Source organism: Eubalaena glacialis, unplaced genomic scaffold, assembly GCF_028564815.1.
Source record: "Eubalaena glacialis isolate mEubGla1 unplaced genomic scaffold, mEubGla1.1.hap2.+ XY H_12, whole genome shotgun sequence".
NCBI lineage: Eukaryota > Metazoa > Chordata > Mammalia > Artiodactyla > Balaenidae > Eubalaena > Eubalaena glacialis.
The window spans coordinates 250770-270467 of NW_026871153.1; the positions used below are offsets into that span (position 1 = coordinate 250770).

General features: G+C 51.3%; 1 protein-coding gene across 3 annotated transcripts in view; it reads left to right on the forward strand.

Moving 5' to 3' along the window:
* LOC133082962 (F-box-like/WD repeat-containing protein TBL1X) overlaps window positions 1–19347 on the forward strand; it is a 223350-nt gene extending 204003 nt beyond the window's left edge. For 2 of the 3 annotated variants that reach the window (XM_061179636.1, XM_061179635.1), the window contains 8 exons: window positions 2374–2434; window positions 7167–7288; window positions 10626–10700; window positions 11109–11236; window positions 12763–12873; window positions 12981–13146; window positions 14866–14967; window positions 15920–19347. In XM_061179636.1, coding sequence (XP_061035619.1) covers window positions 2374–2434; window positions 7167–7288; window positions 10626–10700; window positions 11109–11236; window positions 12763–12873; window positions 12981–13146; window positions 14866–14967; window positions 15920–15946 — 792 coding nt within the window. In that variant the 3' untranslated portion in view covers window positions 15947–19347. The remainder of the gene's footprint in view (window positions 1–2373; window positions 2435–7166; window positions 7289–10625; window positions 10701–11108; window positions 11237–12762; window positions 12874–12980; window positions 13147–14865; window positions 14968–15919) is intronic. The other variant, XM_061179637.1, reaches the window with a different exon arrangement.
* Window positions 19348–19698: the final 351 nt, after the last annotated feature.

Genomic DNA, 19698 nt, shown 5'->3' on the forward strand with positions numbered 1-19698 from the left:
AAAGCTCTCCCCCCCCGGGCTTCCCTGGTGGCGCAGTGGTTGAGAATCTGCCTGCCTAATGCAGGGGACACGGGTTCGAGCCCTGGTCTGGGAAGATCCCACATGCCGCGGAGCAACTAGGCCCGTGAGCCACAATTACTGAGCCTGTGCGTCTGGAGCCTGTGCTCCGCAACAGGAGAGGCCGCAACAGTGAGAGGCCCGCGCACTGCGATGAAGAGTGGCCCCCACTTGCCGCAACTAGAGAAAGCCCTCGCACAGAAACGAAGACCCAACACAGCTAAAAATAAATAAATAAATTAATTAAAAAAAAAAAAAAAAAAAAAAGCTCTCCCCCCGCCCGTCACACCTTTTACTTTGAGGTTCATAGTTCACTGATGAAAGAAGAAAATCCCCAAATTGCGTGTGTCCACTGCTTGAAGAAGCCCACTGGCGTGGGGTGTCCTCTGCATAAGCTTACACCCCCCAGAGTGATTTTAGGAACACAAACGGTTTTCTCTCCCCAGGCTTCTGTTTTCCTAATCTGACGACTTGTTGCTTCGCGCTGTAGACCGCAGGCTTCCCTGAGAGCAGGAGTAAGGTAGACACCCATGCGAGGGGCTGGGCTCACTGGGGTGATGCGGCCCTTTTCACACAGGGGGAGGAATGGAGCCCCAGAGAACTTCACTACTTTGCCTCGGGACACATTGGTATAAAGTCGGACTGGAACTCAGGCCCTGGACGCCAGTAACAGCTGCCCTTTAGCTTTCACACTCCTCCAAAGAGTTCTTTCCTTCTTCAGCTCCTCCCTGCCCCTGAGGCCTTTTTTTACAATCATTTTGGATTTTCTGCCTGATTATCTTCTGTTTCTACCAGGCAATGAGCTGGATGGTTAGTGGAAATGCACATTTGGAATTCTAGTAGCCTCTGAGTCAGACACTATCTGCCGTGATTAGTCAACCATGGCAGGAATAATAGTCATGTCCTGTAAAGTGATATATTCTCAGGGAGGAAATGTAATTTAGGGATGTTGGCTTTGACCTTCAGTGCGTGCTTAACCCAAAGTGGCTAAAATGTATTTCAGTTTCTTGAAAGCTTTTGTGTAAGGAATACTTTCTTTTGCCCAGTGTATAGTTAATGTTAAAACATCAACAAGTTGTTACAGTTATTGATGTAGTATGTGAAATTGTATCAGAATTATGAAAGGGTTTATATGTTCTCTGCCTTGCCAGATTTGTGAGTGGCTCAATTAAGAAAAAAGTTGTACTCCATCAAACAAAAAATTGTTGGGAATTCCCTGGGAGTCCAGTGGTTAGGACTCCGTACTTTCGCTGCCAAGGGCCTGGGTTCAGTTCCTGGTCGGGGAACTAAGATCCTATATAAGCTCTGCGGCGCGGCCCAAAAAAAAAAAATTGTTAATTGGTCTAGAGCTGGCCAAAAGTTTCAAAGATACTCATTGCTCTGAGTATTTCCTCTGAAAATTACTGCTGTTGATACAAAATAGAACTAGTTCTTCTTAAAGTAAAATCTTTATTAAACGTCATTGATAGGGAGGTGTAAAGGTTCCAATTCAGTTGAAAGTTCCAGTTGATTAAGAACTAATTCCAGTGGTCTTCATCGAGCTGCCCGATGGCTTCTTCCCTAAGTGTCTCCCAGCATTAGTACGTTCATAAGCATTTGTGATTTACTTTGTTTTCCGGGGAGGAGATCATTTTTTTTTTTTCTCCTTATATATAGACCAAATAAATCAGTGCCAGACCCCAGTGTAACCCAATTCTCTACTCTGTCTAGTGATCCCAATTCATGGAGTGACGGTCAGGGGAATTTTCAGAAATACCCCTTTCTGCAGCTTTTCATTGGGAAAAGTGCCAAAAAGGTGTTTATCGTTACAGTTTTTTCAGTAGTTTTTCATGTTTGGGGAGACGGGGGATTTCCCACCGAAACTGGTAGTTTTGCGAGTATCAGTTACAGCTGCTGTGTCTGGTGGAGTAACCAGCGCGTGTGGCCAACTTCATGAGTGTGACCATCTGGGTCGTTAAGTGTAAGACACACCCTGGATTCCAAAGACACGGGTGGAAAGGAGAATGCCAAATATCTTGTTGATACGAGTATATTGATCTTATGTTGAAATGATAATATTTTCGCCATGCTGGAGTGAAGTAAACTTCATTGTTAAAATTAGCTTTACTGGTTTCTTTTTTAATTTTTTAGTGTGGTGACTGAAAACGTTAAACTTTCTGTGTGACTTGCATGCTATTTGTATACCGTTTATTGGACAGCGCTGCTTTAGAAAAAAGAGGGGCTCACTGCATTTTCTTGTATCATAACTTTTTCTAGAGAAAACTTTGCAAGAAGAATAGTAACTAACTTTTTTTTTTATTTTTTTGCGGAGCACAGACAACAATAATTTGGGATGCCCACACAGGAGAGGCCAAACAGCAGTTTCCGTTTCATTCCGGTGAGTATTTTTTAAAATTTCCTTTTTTATTCTTTGTCATTCAAAAATAATAATTCAGAGTCCTAGGAAGTGTCCCTTAAAGTAATGGTGAATACTTAGAGGATGGCGTGCACGGAATACAGCTGGTAGGGAGGAAACCCTTCTCACAGGAAGCACTGCTCTTGAGGTCTCCAACATACAGATACACTCAGCGCTCGTTTGCTCAACAGTTTAAAGACACAGCGGCGAACCAGCCCCAGACCTGGTGTGGGCTCCTTTCTGCTACTGCCCCAAGGGCGCTGTGTCGGGGGCGTCCCCAAGACCTCGCCCAGCTTCGGCAGTTCACCCGGGAGGACTCCCAGGGCGTGCAGTTGAATTCACAGCTCAGATGTATTACAGTAAAAGGATACAAAGCAATGTCAGCAGAGGGCAAAGGCACATGGGGCGAGATCCAGACCTTCCAAAGGTGGTCTCCCGATGGAGTCGCATAGGACATGCTGGGTTCCCCCAGGAGCAAGCGGTGATCATGCGTGTGAAAGGTCGTGTAAAGTCAGCAGAGCCTGGTGCCCAGCATTTCTGGTTAGTAGGCACCCTACGCCCGCCTGCACCCGAATTCTTCACTCCCAGGAGGAGCGTGGGATTCAGTATAAACCACGTTGTTTGCACAGACGGTGGAGGCACAGAAGCTGTTCTTAACAGTTAGGGCATGGTGGGAAGTCCGGATTCAACGCCATCCTTGCCGCCAAGCCTTCCTACAGGGAGCAGTGTCGGGCCTGCAGTGCTCTTGCCTGCACGGACGTGTAGCTGCTGCTGTCGACCACACACGTCTCTGTGTGTGTTGGGTCCTCACCAGGCCACGTGGGGCAGCCAGGGGTCTAGGGGGTCCGGGTTCCCAGATTCCCACCTGATGCTTCATGTTCCGTGTGACTCAGTCCTGTTGTGAGATGTGGTCTCTTACCTTAGGACAGAGACGGAAACTAATAAACTGTTAGGAGAAGCTGGCTTGAAGTTGACAGCAGGGAGTAGATGCCGCTTCCCTTCGCGGAGGCGTCGCCTCCATTGAGAGGGAATCGCTGAGTGTACAGGGTGACCGTTTCCTGTGTCAGGTGGCCCCGAGACAGTGTTTAGGAGGGGATCAGAGGGCCTTTCCTGCTGGGTATTTCTGGGTGCCTGGCGATGGTCTGGACTGGAGGACTGGCCCCAAGGCCTCCCCCAGGCAGTGCATCTCCTCCGTGCCCAGGGAGGGCTCCACGCGGGGGACGCGGTCCTGCAGGGAGCAGACTATGAGGAAAGGTCCCGACAAGGCCTTGACACGACTGAGACGAATGCGTGGACGCCAGCGTCCGTTACTCCACGCGGCACGCCGTTCCCTCCTGACGGAGGCAGACCCGGGAGGCGCCGGTGTGCACCCCGCCACCCTGGAGAGGCAGCCCGTCTCTTCCACGGCTGTCCTTGGGACCACACCGGAGACGCCTGCTGGGGCTGCCGGTGAATTTTCTTATTGCTTTAGTCTGACACCATTGATGATGTGGAAGTTGGTGAACATTTTATAGAATATATTTCCCCACCAGGAAACGGACAGGGCTCCAAGAGCAGGCAGCTTGGCATCCCAGCCTGTGTCTGTGTGTGTGTGTGTGTGTGTGTGTGTGTGCCTGTGTGTGTATGTGTGTGTGTGTCTGTGCCTGTGTGTGTATGTGTCTGTGTGTGTGTCTGTGTCTCTGTGTCTCTGTGTGTGTGTGTGTGTGTGTGTGTGTGTGTTTGGAGCGGGCAGCATATACAAAGCATTCACCACTGTCTAGCTCCACAACATTTCTGTCATCCCATAAGGAGGCCCCTTACCCATGAAGAACTCACTCTCCATTCCCGCTTTCCCCAGTCCCTGGCAACCCAGTCTCCAGGTTTTGATCTGTGTGTGTCATCTCCATGTCAGACATCTATGCTGTAGACTCTGCAGACCAAAGCAAGTGAGTCTGGTGGGTTTCCATCGTGCTTGGCATAAATCCCAAGACCGTCCCTACCTTTGTTGTCAGGAGGGATTCAGTGACAGGGCAGAGTCGTAGAACACCAGGTGTGCTGAATTCTGTGCTCATGTGATGGGAGAATATCTGTAATGAAGACAGCTCTGGCTTCTGTTTTTCAGAGAATGATTTGCCCAAAATAGCCATCAGTAAGGTTCGTCTAACAGTTTTATCTTAAGAGTTCGTGTACCAAGTCATCCAGCGGAATATGATATTCCCATAGCATTCCCAAGGTCCATGGAATGGCTTTCCATCCCACAGACCACATGCCTCTTGTGTCCTGAGAGAGCTTCTCACCTGCGGTTCTGCTGCCCATGAGGTCGACCCATATCCCATTGCTGGGTCAGGAAGCTCTGTGTGTTATTTGCTCTTTCTTTGTAGTGTCAAGTGGTGTGGTAGAGACTGTCCAAGATGGAAGAAAAGAAAGGGTGCTGTTTTTCAGGATGAAGCGCAGGCAGGGAGAGCGGTAGGGGCACCTTTCCTTAGCATTTGGTGAGTTGATCTGTGAAACCGCCTCGCCCCTTAGGTGTTCGCCATGAAGGCCTGGTGTGGGGCGTCAGCTGTTCACCATCAGCAGGAAGTGTTAGCTCAGAGCGTAACGGTGTTCCACCGCTCAGCAGTGACAAGGAACAGGTTACCAGTAGACTATGGATGACACACGACGGCTTGGATAGGTTCTCAAGGGGGTCTGCTGCGTGGAAAAAGCCAGTCTCCAAGGGTCACATGCTGGATGATGCCATTTACGTAACATTCTCGAAATGACGAAATTTTAGATGTGGAGCCAGAGTTTAGGAGTGGTCCAGGGAGGGCGTGGTGTGCTGATAACGTGGCACAGGGAGGTCCTCGTGGTGATGGAACAGGGTTCCGGATCTTGACTGCGGTGGTCGTTACACAGGCCTGCGCATGTGATCGAACAGTGCAGCACTGCACACACATGGCACCCATTCACCTTCTGGGTCTGGGCGTCGTACTGTAGGGGCATAAAGTGCCACCAGTGGGGGAAGGGTACCACGTGGGGCCTCTCTGTTACATCTTTGCAGCGTCCTGCGATTCTGTGAGCATTTCAAAATTAAAAGTTTTTTTTTAAAAAAAAGCGAAGTAATGCTTGGCTGCACCTAGAGTGCTGCTGACGGTCAAACATCATTGGCCAAGTGTGGGCAGGGAGGCCACGCAGACCCCTAGAATAGCTTAGCCCTGTTACCTGTCCCCACCCACACTGGATGGTGAGCTCCTGGGGGGAGGGCAGGGTCCTGGCAGCACCATCGACGCAGAATGGGGCCAGACACCTGAGTACACAGCATCCTCCGTTGAGATGGCAGGGGTTCAGCGCACGTTAATTCTTACGGCCAGGTGCTGGTCACCATCCCCTGAAACGCCCGCCAGATTGTCGCTCTTCCAGGCGTCTTGATTGCACACCCCACTGCAGAGGCTGGCCCAGGAACTCGTGATCTGGCTCGTGCAGTGTCGTGAACAGGAGCAGCTGCGGCTTTGCTCTTTGCTCTCTGGCTCCCAGGAACATCCTTCTGACCAAGTGGATCCGGTTCCTTTGTTCCACTGGGCACACGTGGGAAATGCAGCAGAAACCGTGGGCCCGTGCTGAACCGCTCCGCAGGGGGTGTGACGCACAGAGATGCACGCCCTGGGTTGTTGAAAAAGCCAGTGCTGCCTCCCGGCCATATCCTCCCACCCATAGCCTCTGTGTGGGGACAGAGCTGGACAAGGGAGCTAAGGGGATCCAGCGCTGCAGCTGTGGCAGGCTGGCGCGTGTGCACGGGGGCACCTCTTACCTGAAGGCTGAGCACGGGAGGGGGCGGTCCGAGTTAGCGTATCCTGAGGAAGCTGGATTCTTCTCCCAATTCAGTGCTGACCTGCCTGTAAGAAACACACGTGGGACACGGTTAGGGACCGATCTGTCGATGAAGATCTCACCAGGGGCTTGCAGGACTTAACCCTCTGTTTGCCCAGAAGCAAGGAAGTGTGTGGAGAGAACAAAGATGCTGAGTAGTCTCCCGGGGAGGTTGGGAGAAGGGAAGAGGGCCGTCACCATCCCCCAAACCTCACAGAGGTCTTGGAGCCACTTGCCCCTGAGAAAGGCCCAGGAGCCAGAGGCAGTGTTCATCATAAGGTCACTTGTGTCCCCTCAGGGGTTCTTGTCAACGGTAAGCATCCTCCAGTTGGTGGAATGCATTAATTGTGTGGTGGGGGACTTTTTTGGGCCGCGGCATGTGGCCTGTGGGATTTCAGTTCCCCGGCCAGGGATCGAACCCGGGCCCTCGGCAGTGAGAGCACAGAGTCCTAACCGCTGGACCACCGGGGAATTCCGTGTGGGAGATTTTCTCAGTGTGGATACTATGAACAGAGGGTGTGAAATCTTTTTCCTCTCCTCTGTATCCAGTCAGCCCAGCACAGTGATATTCCTGGGAGCGGCAAGGTGCCGGAGCAGGCGGCGTGCTTCTCGCCTGCCCTGTCTCACCTGTGCCGGGGGAGCAAGCCGCTGTGTGCTTCTGGCACCTGCGGCGTCGCGGGGTCTCTCTCTGCAGGCCTCTGGTCATCCCTGCAGATGTGAAGGACAGACTTCACGGTCTGCGAGGGACGGAGGCCGAGTTCACACTGGGGGTGCGGCTTTGCCTTGTCCTTAGGCCTCTTGGCTGTGCTGTTACTTCTGCCAAGCCTCCTGAGCTCTGTGCACAGCTGCTGACTGCGCGTGTCCCCCCTGACCATGTGCTGCTCCACAGCCCCTGCCCTCGACGTGGATTGGCAGAACAACACTGCCTTCGCCTCCTGTAGCACAGACATGTGCATCCACGTCTGCAGACTCGGCTCTGACCGCCCGGTCAAGACGTTCCAGGGGCACACGGTGAGTGCGACTTCTGACTGCGGGTTGAGGTTCACGCGCAGGCGCCGGGAGGCGGGAGCGGCTGCTCTGTGCCGAGGGTTAAAGGACACTGTGACTGCAGACCAGTTCTCTGCAGCCCATTGCTCCTGGGGCTGTTGTAGCCATCTCAGGTGATCGGCTAACCCAGGTATCCATCTGGGCAGGCAGTGTAAAAAGAAGTGGCCTGAGATGAGCCAGATGTTGCATTTTGCAGGAAAGAGCCAGATGTTGGATTTTGCAGGAAAGACTTTAAAGTAGCTATTATTAGACTACATGAGGACATAAAGGAAAGGCTGTTTGTAATGAGTGAACAGATGGGGAAGGGCAGCAGAGGAAGGAAAACTGTTCTTAAAACAGTCAAGTGGAAATCTCAGAATTGAGAGGTAGAGTGTCTGAAGTGAAAATCTTAATGGATGGTGGAGAGATTGCAGAAATAAGGTTAGTAAACCTGAAGAGAGATCATAGAAACTAGCCAATTTGAAGAATTGGTAAAAGATTGAACAAATGAATAGAGGCTTAGTGACCTACGAGACAGTATGAAGCACTCTAGCATATATGTGTAATGGAGAGAGAAGAAAAGAGAATGGAACAGAAAAATTATTTGAAACAATGATTTTGCCAAATTTTCCTAAATTTGGTGGAAAACATCAACATTCAATCCAAGAAACTCAGACACCAGCTGACTTCTAACTGAATTCCTTTTTTTAATTAATTAATTTTTTTATCGAGGTATAGTTGATTTACAATATTATGTAAGTTTCAGGTGTACAACATAGCGATTCAAATTTTTAAAGATTATAATCTATTTATAGTTATTATGAAATATTGGGTGTATTCCCTGTGCTGTACAATATATCCTTGTAGCTTATTTATTTTATACATAATAGTTTGTACCTCTTAATCCCCTACCCCTGTCTTGCCCCCCTCCCCCTTCCCTCTCCCCAGCAATAACCGTTATCTTGTTCTCTGTATCTGTGAGTCTGCTTCTTTTTTCTTATATTCACTAGTTTGTTGTATTTTTTTAGATTCCACATATAAGTGATAGCATACGATATTTGTCTGACTTAGTTCACTAAGCATAATACCCTCCAAGTTCATGTTGTTGCCAGTGGCAGAATTTCATTCTTTTCTTGTCTGAGTAGTAGTCCGTGTGTGTGTGTGTGTGTGTGTGTGTGTGTACCACATCTTCTTTATCCATTCATCTATTGATGGACAGTTAGGTTGCTTCCATGTCTTGACTATTGTAAGTAACGCTGCTGTGAACATTGAGGTGCGTGTGTCTTTTCAAATTAGCATTTTTGTTCTCTTTGGATGTATCATCAGATTCCCCAGCATAGCCCATGAGGCTCTTCACAGCCTTCCCCTGGCAGATCCCTCTCGTGTGCAACGCCCCCGCCTCTGCCCAAGTCCTCCTGGAGGACCTGTTGGCTTTGAGCACCTTACACCTGCACTCCTCCCCACCTTTGACTCACAGCATCCCTTGCCTCTAACTTACCTGACATAAATTGCATTGTCCTTGGCACTTGCCTGTTTCCTTAGTACCCACTTTTTCCAGCTTCTGTCCCCACAGGTCCCTGCTTCCAAAAGAAGGTTCTTTCAGAGCCCAGGGAGCAACTGTCCTGTTAACATCTTGTTGTGGCTATAAACAGACCCTTCTTTTTTAATTTTTCTGACCTAAACTTATTTCTCCTCTACTCCTAGACTGTCCCCGAGCTCTACTAGGAAATCTTTGTGACTTTCCAGCTGACCCGTTTGGGACTTTCGTGCCATCGCACCACCTGGCTCTTTAAACGGGTCTCATTGCAACCCATCATTGCACACAAGCTATGAGCTAAATGTAGTCGAGCTGATTTCTTCCCGAGACCCTGTGAGCCGTTCCTGGATGCTTTCTGGGAATTGTGACTTGGGCTGCAGAGGGAGGGAGAGGAAAGTCCACTTTCACCCTGGAAGGTGGGAGGGGGTTCGACTGGGGACAGTCAGTGGGCACCAGCTCCCTCTTGCAGGCAGGCCCTTGGAGATGTACCCTCGGGTTCTGTTCTCAGCAGTTACACTCAGAGCCACCCACGCTGCCCTTGTCCCTGGTCCGCACCTCTCACCAGGCACCGCTTCTCTTGGTGTCCTCCTGGGTCCGCTTGCCTGTGCACACACACTCAATCCGGCCTCCTCGACCTCCCTGGCTCACCCACAGGCCTGCTCCTTGTACTGCAGGCTGCAATGCCTCCCTTTTTGCTGGGCCTTCCACCACGGGTACCACATGGAACGCAGACGCAGCCTTATCCCTCCCTGTCTCACACTGTTCAACACTCAGTGTCCGTAGCAAGTAGCGTGACCATTACAATTTATCATCCAAACCAGAGCACTTAGCAGTGTGGGATTAATTGGGAAGTTAATTATGAGTGTGAAATGAGTTAATTGTTAGGCTGGAGCAACAGGCATGAGAGAACGGGACGGGGCTCCACGGTCCCCCTACTAGAAACGGGAGGCCCGAGACCCGCGGCTGGCTCCCGCCATCTCTCCCCGGCCCACCCCGCCGGGCACATCATTCCCCGCCTCCACTCAGCTGCAGGCGGCTCCCATGCCCACGGGAGCATTTGCCTTCTTCCTCCAGGATTCAGCCTCGAGGTCCCCTGGCCCCCAGAACCGGAAGGCTGCCTGCAGCCTTGTTCCTTTCTGCGCCTCCCCCCGGTCCACATCACACACTGGCCTGCCTGCCAGAGCTTTCCCTATGTGCCGAGTTACAGCATTCTGTTTACTTGGCTGTTTGCTCTGGAAATAGCCAAGTAAGCTGTGCTCATCTGCGTGTGTGTTCAGGTCACATCGTCTTGGGCCTGGGTTACCCCTCTGGTAACCTTGCTTCTTTACGTTTCCTCCCCTCCACTCAGCACCAGAAGAGAGATGTCCTGACAGATTTAGACAGAGCGGGTAGCTGCTGTATTACGAGTGAGCAGGAAAATGACTTTCCAAGTCAGCTTTAAAATAACTTACTGGTCTTCCTGGTTTTATGTGCTGCCCTTACCCTGTGTAAATTCATTTGGCTTCCTTCCTACTTGTGATTTTTTTTTTTTTTTTCCTTAGAGAAATAAGATGAGGGTGGCTGGTTATGTGTGGCATACGGCCGTGCATTTTGTATAAATGAGCAAGGCAGGCGGAGTGAGGCAAAGGGGAATATGCACGCGCTCTGGGGTGTGTTCTTTTCTATCCAGGGGGGGTGCAGGTAGGCTTTCTGCAGAGAGGACAGCGCGCTCCTTCCCCCTGCTGGAAGGCTATATTACTACTCCCAGGCCTTTCTTTCTTTTTGAAACCCTTTGCTCTCTTTCAGAATGAGGTCAATGCCATCAAATGGGATCCTTCTGGGATGTTGCTAGCATCCTGCTCTGATGACATGACATTAAAGGTAAAGCATTCTAAAAGGCTGGGCCGTTTGACCCCAGACGACCCCCTGTACTCAGTGCTGGTCTTAGCATTCACTGCTCCTTCAGCTGGATGTTTTGTTCCGAGCACTGTTCCCACCTCTGTCACCTTTCCTCTTTGCAAATGACAGGTCACTGTCCTGCAGTGAACTCCTGCTTATCAGTCAAGGGTCCTGCGGAGCATCCTTCCCTTCCCGCGGCCTTTCTCATGGGCGCCCCCTGGTGTTCAGCCGGCCCCTCTGCTGGCCAGTTTGCCGGCTGCCCACCGCACTGGGCGTGAGCCTCCCAAAGGCAGGAACCTAAGGAACGCTCCCAGCAGGGATGGATGGTGGTGAACCTCCCCCAGTGGGAGAAGCAGCCGTTGCTCACCTTGTTCCCAACGTGTTCTCTAGATCTGGAGTATGAAGCAGGATACGTGTGTCCATGACCTTCAAGCTCACAGCAAAGAGATATATACCATAAAGTGGAGTCCCACCGGGCCAGCCACCAGCAACCCAAACTCCAACATCATGCTAGCAAGGTAAAGGGAAGACAGCCCTCAGCCCGGTCTCGGTTCCTGAAAGCAACCTTGCTCACTGTGGCTGAGCCAGCAACATGGCCGGTAAAAGTTATTCATATCCAGGGAGCCCAGAAAATATTGCCAAGTTGTCTTCCAAATGTGTTTACGCCCTTCCAAAGTAAATGGAGAGGCGGCTGATTTTGAAAGGGCCCCAAGATACAAATTATCACGTGACGGCTAACTTGAGGTAAGGACGGTCTTAACCATGAGGCTGGTGGGAGGAATCAGTATATGTCCAGGCTCCCGGCACTTTGGTTTCCTGATGGAGAAAGGAAACAATTCAGCTTGGACCTTGGGCTTGGTGTGCCTGGTTCAGCTTGGAGCTGCAGGTGGTGAGAATGCTGAATGGTGATAAAGTCTCCCCAGCCGCAGCTAGATCTGACCTAACTGTTTATACAGTGAACCCCCTAAGACACCAGCATTGGAGGCAGAGGAGTGGCTAGTCAGTCAGATGCCAGAACTGAGAAGAGTGGTTATAAGTCACCACAGTGGCCTCCGCAGAACTACATCACTTAGGCTGTGGTCAGCAGACTTGTCCCCGGGCTCATCGGACCCCATGCAGGATATACTGTTCCAATCCCAGTATGATATTGTGATGCGAACCTTTAGAAGAACGAACTAAAGAGAGCCTGAGGCTGAATTTCCGGATGACTTAGGGGTCCGGAGGCCATGATCCAACAAAGCGTGGGTGTTTGTTTAGCCTGGGAAAGACCAGGCTTGGAAGGAATGTTTCCCTGCCAGGAAGCAGCAGTGGGTTTGTTGTGTATAGTTGCAGAGAACAGGGTTGTGGGGAGAAGTGGCAGGTGGCACGGCCCTCCTATAAATGAGGGAGAGCCCTCCGTCTTTGCTGTGTAGCCGTGGGGTGGGCGGCCTCGCCAGGCAGCAAGGACTCTTGTTACTTAAAGGACCGACCCCAGGCCATCTCTTAGAAAACACTGGACTGAAGTCCCACATCAGCTGAAAGGCCGATCCAGAAAAACACCAAGGCCATTACTCTCTTATTTCAAGTAGTTGTCCTGAAATCCACTTAAATGTCTAGGATACAGAACGCTATCTTTTCTCCTTTTTTTATAACTTGGAAGGTGCTTTGTATCACGTGGCACCCATTAACGAGCGTAAGCAATCCTTCTAGTTAACAAGCATAAAGGGACACGCTGCTGCCTGTAAGTCCCTGCAGAGAGAAGGAATGCCGGGTAAAGCATCTTTGTGCTGTGTACTCTTCTTTCAAATTTGGAAATTACTAAAATTTGCAGCTCCCAGGAGTGCGATTGTGTATTTGGATGCGATTATATTTTAATTCTGTATTCGCTCAGTTTGCTATTTCCCCAAATACGGCTCTCAGCATTATTTTAGTTGGCAACGATAGATGTTGTAAGTTGTGGGAGCACTTTAGAAAATGTAGTGAATACAAAAGTACATATCATTCATATCTTAGAAAAACGCACAGACAAATGAGTGTGGATGTCAATTTGTTTCCCTCATAACAGCACCCAAAAAAAGAAGGAGAAGATCTGTTTTACGACCGTGGCTTTGTTTTCAGTGTATCTGGTTCACGTTTTAGAAGAGGAAGAGTGTACCCGCTTGTTGTCTCTCGAAACGTAAGAGCCAGGAAAGGAAAGCAGCGCCCGCTGTCCGTGCCGCGTCTTAGGGAAACAGTCGGGAACCCGCGAGTGTTGTGGTGACGTTTTCTCTCCCGTCTCTGCAGTGCTTCGTTCGATTCTACAGTTCGACTGTGGGACGTGGAGCGGGGCGTTTGCATCCACACGCTCACCAAACACCAGGAACCGGTCTATAGTGTAGCTTTTAGCCCCGACGGGAAGCACTTGGCCAGCGGCTCCTTTGACAAGTGTGTGCACATCTGGAACACGCAGGTAACCCCCGATTCCCACCGCCCAGTGCTCTCCAGAGGGAGCGCCCCCGTAGTCATGTTTTCGGTGGCCCACGCCCGGAACAGCAGTCAGGGAATGGATGTGTGCTCAGGAATGCCTGACCTCGGACGCGGAGCCCTGACACAAACCCCAGCTCCCCAGGTGGACCCCAGACCCAGTGCCATCTGCCCTGTGCTCCGTGCGGGTGGTCGGTCTTCCCCGCCAGGGACGCCCATCGACTCGTTACTTTTTCTGAGTCCTTGGCAGGTACGCCTTCCACCTGCCACTTCCTTCTCTTGGGCATGAGGAGTCACCTTGGAAAATCGTAACCCAGTCATCTTCCCACCCGAGACGCTGCCCTGTGGGTACTAAGGTCTAGGTCAGAAGTGTCCTTCCATCCGAGCTTTCCAGGGGGATCGGCCGTCCGGGGTGAGGCCAGCCCTGACCACCTCTGCTCCACACCAGCTCCTGTAGCTTCTTCAGGGAACAGATCAAGGGCCATGAGGAATATTCGTTGGCTGTTGTCATGGCATTTTGATTTTTTGAAGGGAAGTGTTTTATGTTTGGGTAGCAGCGGGAATGTCACTGTTGGTTATGCTGTCACAGAAGTAAAAGGAGAGATGGTATTTGAGTATACTGGGCTCTTGGGTCTCCTGCTAATGGAAGAGAGAAATGTGCTATGGGAGGAATCACTGCAGACAGCCAGCGATCCATTCTGTGTGGCCTCAGGATGGATGAAGTGGCCTCTCCTCTCCTGGTTTTTTGGGGTTTTTTTTTTGTTTCGTTTTGTCTTTTGTTTTTGTATTTTTTGGCCACCCCGTGCAGCACGCGAGATCTTAGTTCCCCGACCAGGGATTGAACTCGTGCCCCCTGCAGTGGAAGCGCAGAGTCCTAACCACTGGACCGCCAGGGAAGTCCCTCCCCTCCTGTTTGATTCCCACGCTCCTTCGTGATTCCTGTAGGCCTGGGTGGCATTCAGATGAATGCACTTTCTCAAGCCCACGCCCCCTTGTGGTTGGTGCAGGGAGGTGGTACGGGAGCCATGTTAACTGGCGTGGGCCCGCGGGTGGTCCACTGAGACCTCAGGCTTCCCAGGAGCCGCCTCATGTGGTCATGTCTTCCCGGTGAGCAAGAGGCGACGGTGGCCCTTATGTGAAACCAGCCTGGTGCTGAGCCCAGCCTCACAGCCCCAGATAGGCCACCCGGAAGACAGACGTTAACGTGTAGCAGTCTAGTCATGGAACTCTCACTGGAAATAGTGATGGATGGATTTCTAAAATGACATCATCAGTTAGATAACTCCTGCTGTCAGCAAGTCATCAAATCGTTTTACCCCTTTATTTTTTTTTATAAATCACAGAACTCTTTGAGACATGTTGAGGGTCTCCTTAATCGTCAGTGAGATGGACGCCTTCTCTAAATATAAAAACACGTATGATCTTGTTGACTTGCTCCTTCCCTGGCTGCCTCAGTCCCCCTGCCACCCTCAGTCGTTGGCCCCTGGGAATGACCCCTGGGAGGCGTGACCTCGGCTGAAACATGTTTAGGCCGACTCCGCGGGCTGCCGTAGGTCAGCTATGCCCCCCGTGGCAGCAGGTCTGAGAGGCGCGTTACGGTCACTGAAAATTCCGTTAGCTTCTATGTTTGAAAGTTTCTGTGCTCACACCCTGGGGGTCCACGTCGGCACTCTGCATCGCGAGTGATGGCGGCTTTGCTTTGCAGAGCGGAAGTCTCGTCCACAGCTACCGAGGCACCGGCGGCATCTTCGAGGTGTGCTGGAACGCCCGAGGGGACAAAGTGGGCGCCAGCGCGTCGGACGGCTCCGTAAGCAGCACCCGTAGTTTCCTGGGGGGCGGAGGGCTCGGCGGTGGAGACACGAAAAGTCAGACCCCTGATACCCGCGGGGGCTTCCAGCGCTGTGGTGGCCTCCGAGGGCCGCAGCCAGTGTGTGTTGGTGAAGGAAACTTCGGGGCTGGCACCGCCTCTGGGAGCAGCCGTCTCTCTTACTTCCTGAATGACGTTTTCTCAGTGAAATTGGTGGTCCTCAACCGGGGTGATTCTGCCCCTGGAGGGCATCTGCAATGTCTGGAGGCATTTTGGTTGCCACCGCTTTGGTCGGGGGCTGCTGGCGTCTGGTGAGTGGAGGCCAGGGCTGTTGCTGAACCTCCTGCAGTGGACGGGATGCCCACAGGAGAGAAGTGACTGGCCCCAAGTATCGCAGGTGCCGAGGCTGAGAAACTTGGTCCTGTCTTGCCTCCCAGCCTGCTGGGCCCTCTGGTGATAAAGGCCCGACTTTGCATTCCACGGGTCTCCGGGGTCCCAGTGGCCCTATGTTGATCGCCTAAGATGTCTAGCTTTTGGATTCATGCCTGCACTTGGAATTGCCATGAGCTGTAGGGCAGGTGGCAATGGGCTGGCTGGCTGGATGTCAGCCCGGCCCCCAAATGTGTGCTCAGGCGTGATTTGCCCTCTGCCCCGCCATGTCGGTGTCTGGTCCGTGACACCCGCCAATGGCTGTGGCCACCCCATTAGTTCCTAGCATAGCCCTTGACCTGGCTATTCCTCTCTGTCCTGTTTGCCTGGGGTTGGTTGGTCAGGTGCTCAGACGTCAGCCTGTCGTTAGAGATGCTCTGAACCCTCTCTACTGTGTACCAATAAAACTTTGTAAAAAGTGGGTGGCAGGCTGGATTTGGTCCATGGGCCGTTTGCCAGCCTCTGCTCTAAAGGCATCTTGTGTCGTGTCTCAAGATAACAGGCGCTTTCTCTTTCCTTCCAGGTGTGTGTCTTAGATCTGCGAAAGTAAACATGAAATATTTTAGAAACAAGAAGAGAATTCTAACGGACCAGCAGTGAATGTGTGGGGTTGTAGCACTATTCAAACACAATTCTGTCAGCTCCAAAACTGTACGAACTTGACCTTAGAGTGTACTTTGAAATCAACTCATCCCTGGCCACAGGAGTCTCTATTTTTTTGTAATCTTTATCAAGAAGTTTAAAACAAAAACATACACACAGTCATATCAAAGGGGGAAAGAATGGTTTCCACCTGGAACATTCAGCCTGGGAAGCACGAAGCCACCAGCTAGACGGTGCATGGTTTGGTTTCCATCCAGAACAGGCTCTGATGGCTGAGAGGAAAAGAAAAAAAAAAAAACAAAAACTGTGCCAAAAAGAAAAAGAAAAAAAATGCTGTGATAAACCAAAAGGGGGGTGGGGAACTCCTCACGTGGTGGGTTTTTTTTTTTTTTTTTCCTAAAAATTTGGACACTACAGTTACTCTCACAAGGATGTTCAAAGACCAGTTTGTACGGATGAAATGGGCAACTTTGTAATCCCAACACTTTCTATTTTCTAGACTCTTTGTCCCGTGGTTTTTCTATGGGCTGGAATCCTGTCGTCTGGGGGCCTTGGGTCTGAGGTGGAAACTGTTTTGGGTGTGTTGCTTCTTTGCTGGTGTCGCCTGCCCCCTCCACCTCTCCTTCCTTCGTGGTCTTGGTTGGCATCACCCCCTCACAGAGTCTCTGACAGGCGGGGCTTTCTCGCCCTCCCCTCCCTCCCTCCCTCCCTCTGCCTCGCGCACTCTCTCCGCCCCTTCCTCATAGTCGCTTCCCATCTTAGGTCTCAAGGGCACTTTTGGCGCATACTAAGTGCTTTATGTAAGAAGGCAGGGCAGGGGGACTTTTTACAGGAGAAAAAAAAAAAAGTGACTTAGAAAGAGCCCAGAATATTTTTGGAGGAAAAAAAAAATATTTTTATGTTAAAACAATTTTAAAATCCTAAAATGGCCATCAGACATAGAGAGCTTTGTGTGATTCATATTTAAAAAAAAATAAAGTTTAGGAAGACACAGGCAGGGTCTGAGGTAGCTTTTTCTCTTTCAGCTTCACGAGAGGCAGTGAGGACTCTGGGTGGGAAGGGGCCAGCCCTGGGGTCGGCGTTGGGACTGTTCTACGGCCAGAGAGGAAAATCCGGGCCCTTCCAGCTCGAAGACGACCTTGGCATCTTTCAGGGTGTGTTGACCGTATAGTAGCCGGCAGGAGAGACCTGGAGAAGCGTGCCTTTGGACCCAAGAAGCGTTCCCAGGACCAGCGGCATTGAAGGGGCCGTCACAGCCGTCCACTCAGCAGGATGCTGCCTGGCATCATTCAGGCCGCGGGGCCACCTGTGGGCCCCCCACCAAGAGCACCTCGGCCGGTCCTTGCACAGCTGATGGGAGAGGCTCCAGGATCTCACTGGGTCTAATAACGACAAAAACGAACAGGGAGAGAGATTTTCGGTCCTGAAGGTGAATTACGTAGGTAGACTGTCACTAATAATTTCTGTCCTCTTCATAGTTTCTTCCTCTTGCAACAGAGGAGGAGAAAGGTTTTCTTTTTGTAATAATGAATCTTTTTACTGTTTTTAAAAAATTAAACATGGCTTTGTGTTCCTAGAGGAGTTTCCTTTCATTGGATCAGGTGACCTTTGTACTTTTGTTGTCATAACCCGACGCTGACCTATCTTTTAAATTAGCAGCGGGGGAAGCAGCGGAAGACAGGGCCTCTGGGTTCATCCGTCTTCCTGCAGGCACAGGCCGGGATGGGGCAGGGGGCCGGGCCCCGGGGGGCTGGCGGCAGGCAGGGTGCAGCCGTGTGTGTGTTCCAGCAACAAGGCCCGATGTTACTTAGAGGCTGGTGTCTGTCCGTGGAGCCAGAAGCTAACGGGCAGAGCAGACCAGGCCCTCCTGCAAAACTTGGATTGTCCCGGGACCAGCCCCAAAAGCCAGAGTGCATTCATCTTTCTCGGATCATTAATGGGCCTCCATGGATCTGCGAGTCATTCAAGCCCCGTCTGTAGAAGACCAACAAGTGCTCTGTTTATGTATGAGTGGAGCATTTTATTCGGGATCTGTTACCTAAACGCTTGGCCTTTAAGAAGATCAGAGTTCTCCGGAGTCTCCACTGACATCTGTGAAGATGGCAGACATCCCCGGGTACACTGGTAATTCCCTGCCACCGAGAAGTTACTAGGTTTGAGGTGCAGTTTGGGGGGATCTAGACGAACACCATCTGGACCCCCTCACCCAATGAAAATGTGTCACGTCTACAGACATCAGCTGTCCAGGGTCAGGATACGGTTTGTGTTTGACAAGCCAAAGCCTGCTGACGGGTGAAGACAGTCGGTTCACGAGACGATCCTCACCGGACGGTCGGTACCCAGGGTCTCCAAGTGTTGACTTTAGTCTCTTGGTAAATCTGAACCAGTTGGGAGTTGCCGGGTTGGAGCCGAGGGCTGTGAGGCCACTGACACGGGGGCTTGATCCCGGGCCTGGCAGTGACCTGAGGCTGAGGAAGGCAGACCGTCCGCGTTCCTGGCGTCCTCTGCCGGCCACTGGGAAGGAGCCTCCCAGGGGCCCCAGGGAGGCAAGACGAGGAGGCAGCCAGCGCCCCTGGATACCCATCCCCGCTCTCAGCAGGACGGCAGCCGTCCCTGAGCCGCGGACGCTGCCCACCAGCTGCACCCTGCCAGCCAGCGCTCAGCGGACGCATCCGTGTCTTCGGTGCCCCGTGGCTCGTGTTACCGTTGGACGTCGTTGACAGCTTCTAACACTTGGAAGTAAATGCTTCAGTCTCGGTGACCAAATGGGACCTTGATTCTGAAAGCAGGAGTAACACGACGGTCCTCCCGGAATTTTCCGTTGGGTTTGCAGTGACTGAGAAATCATTCTGTGCACACCTGGGAAAGGGATGCTGCCCCACGGGGCACATCTGACCCCGCATGACACCCAGAAGGGGACGTTCGTTTTGTCTTTCTAAAAATAGATCTTGGAGCCAAGTGAAGTGCACTTTGTCAAACATAAGGGTCTGCTTTTGTTCCTTGTTGTTTTTCTCTTTTAACCTTTTGTTCCACCTTTTTTTTTTTTTTTTTTTTTAATCGTGTTTCTTGTCAAATGCAGGATCATTCCTTCCGCCACTCACTGAGGTTGTGAATTCTGGCTTCTGCGGTTTTTATTGTCTGTGTCAGACGTGCAGCCAGATGTGCTCCTGTCCCGTTTTCCAGATTCTGTTCCATCCACACGGCCCCCGTTTCGTTCTCCCCCCGCCCCTCACCCTCACGCGCTCCCAGAAAGAGAATCACTTTGTGCGTCGTAGCTCATTTGTTTCAAGAGAGAATCAACAGATCATATTCACTGTCTTGAATAAATTGCTCTATTTTGATAGAGAACTTGGTGGGTGTGCTTTCTTCGTCTTGGTCGGCACCTCTGGGGCCCACGCTGACACCCCTGAGTGTAGACGGAGCTCTGTTTTTTCTCCAGGAGAAAACAGCGGAAGGGCCGCTTTCGGGGTCGCCGTGGCAGGAGGGTCAGCTGCCCCGTTAGGATATAAAGGGAGCGTGCTTTTTAGTATGTTTCCTTCGTGTTACTGTGTTTTAGGCTGGCTGTTTTAGAAAGTCAAAGCGGATCAATTTTCTCCTGTCAGTGGGGTTGGTTTGCTGGGAGTTTTGAGTTCACGGATGAGCTTTGAGTAGTTAGCAGAACCTAAAGTGGTAGGATACGGGTAAGCAGACACTGTGCAT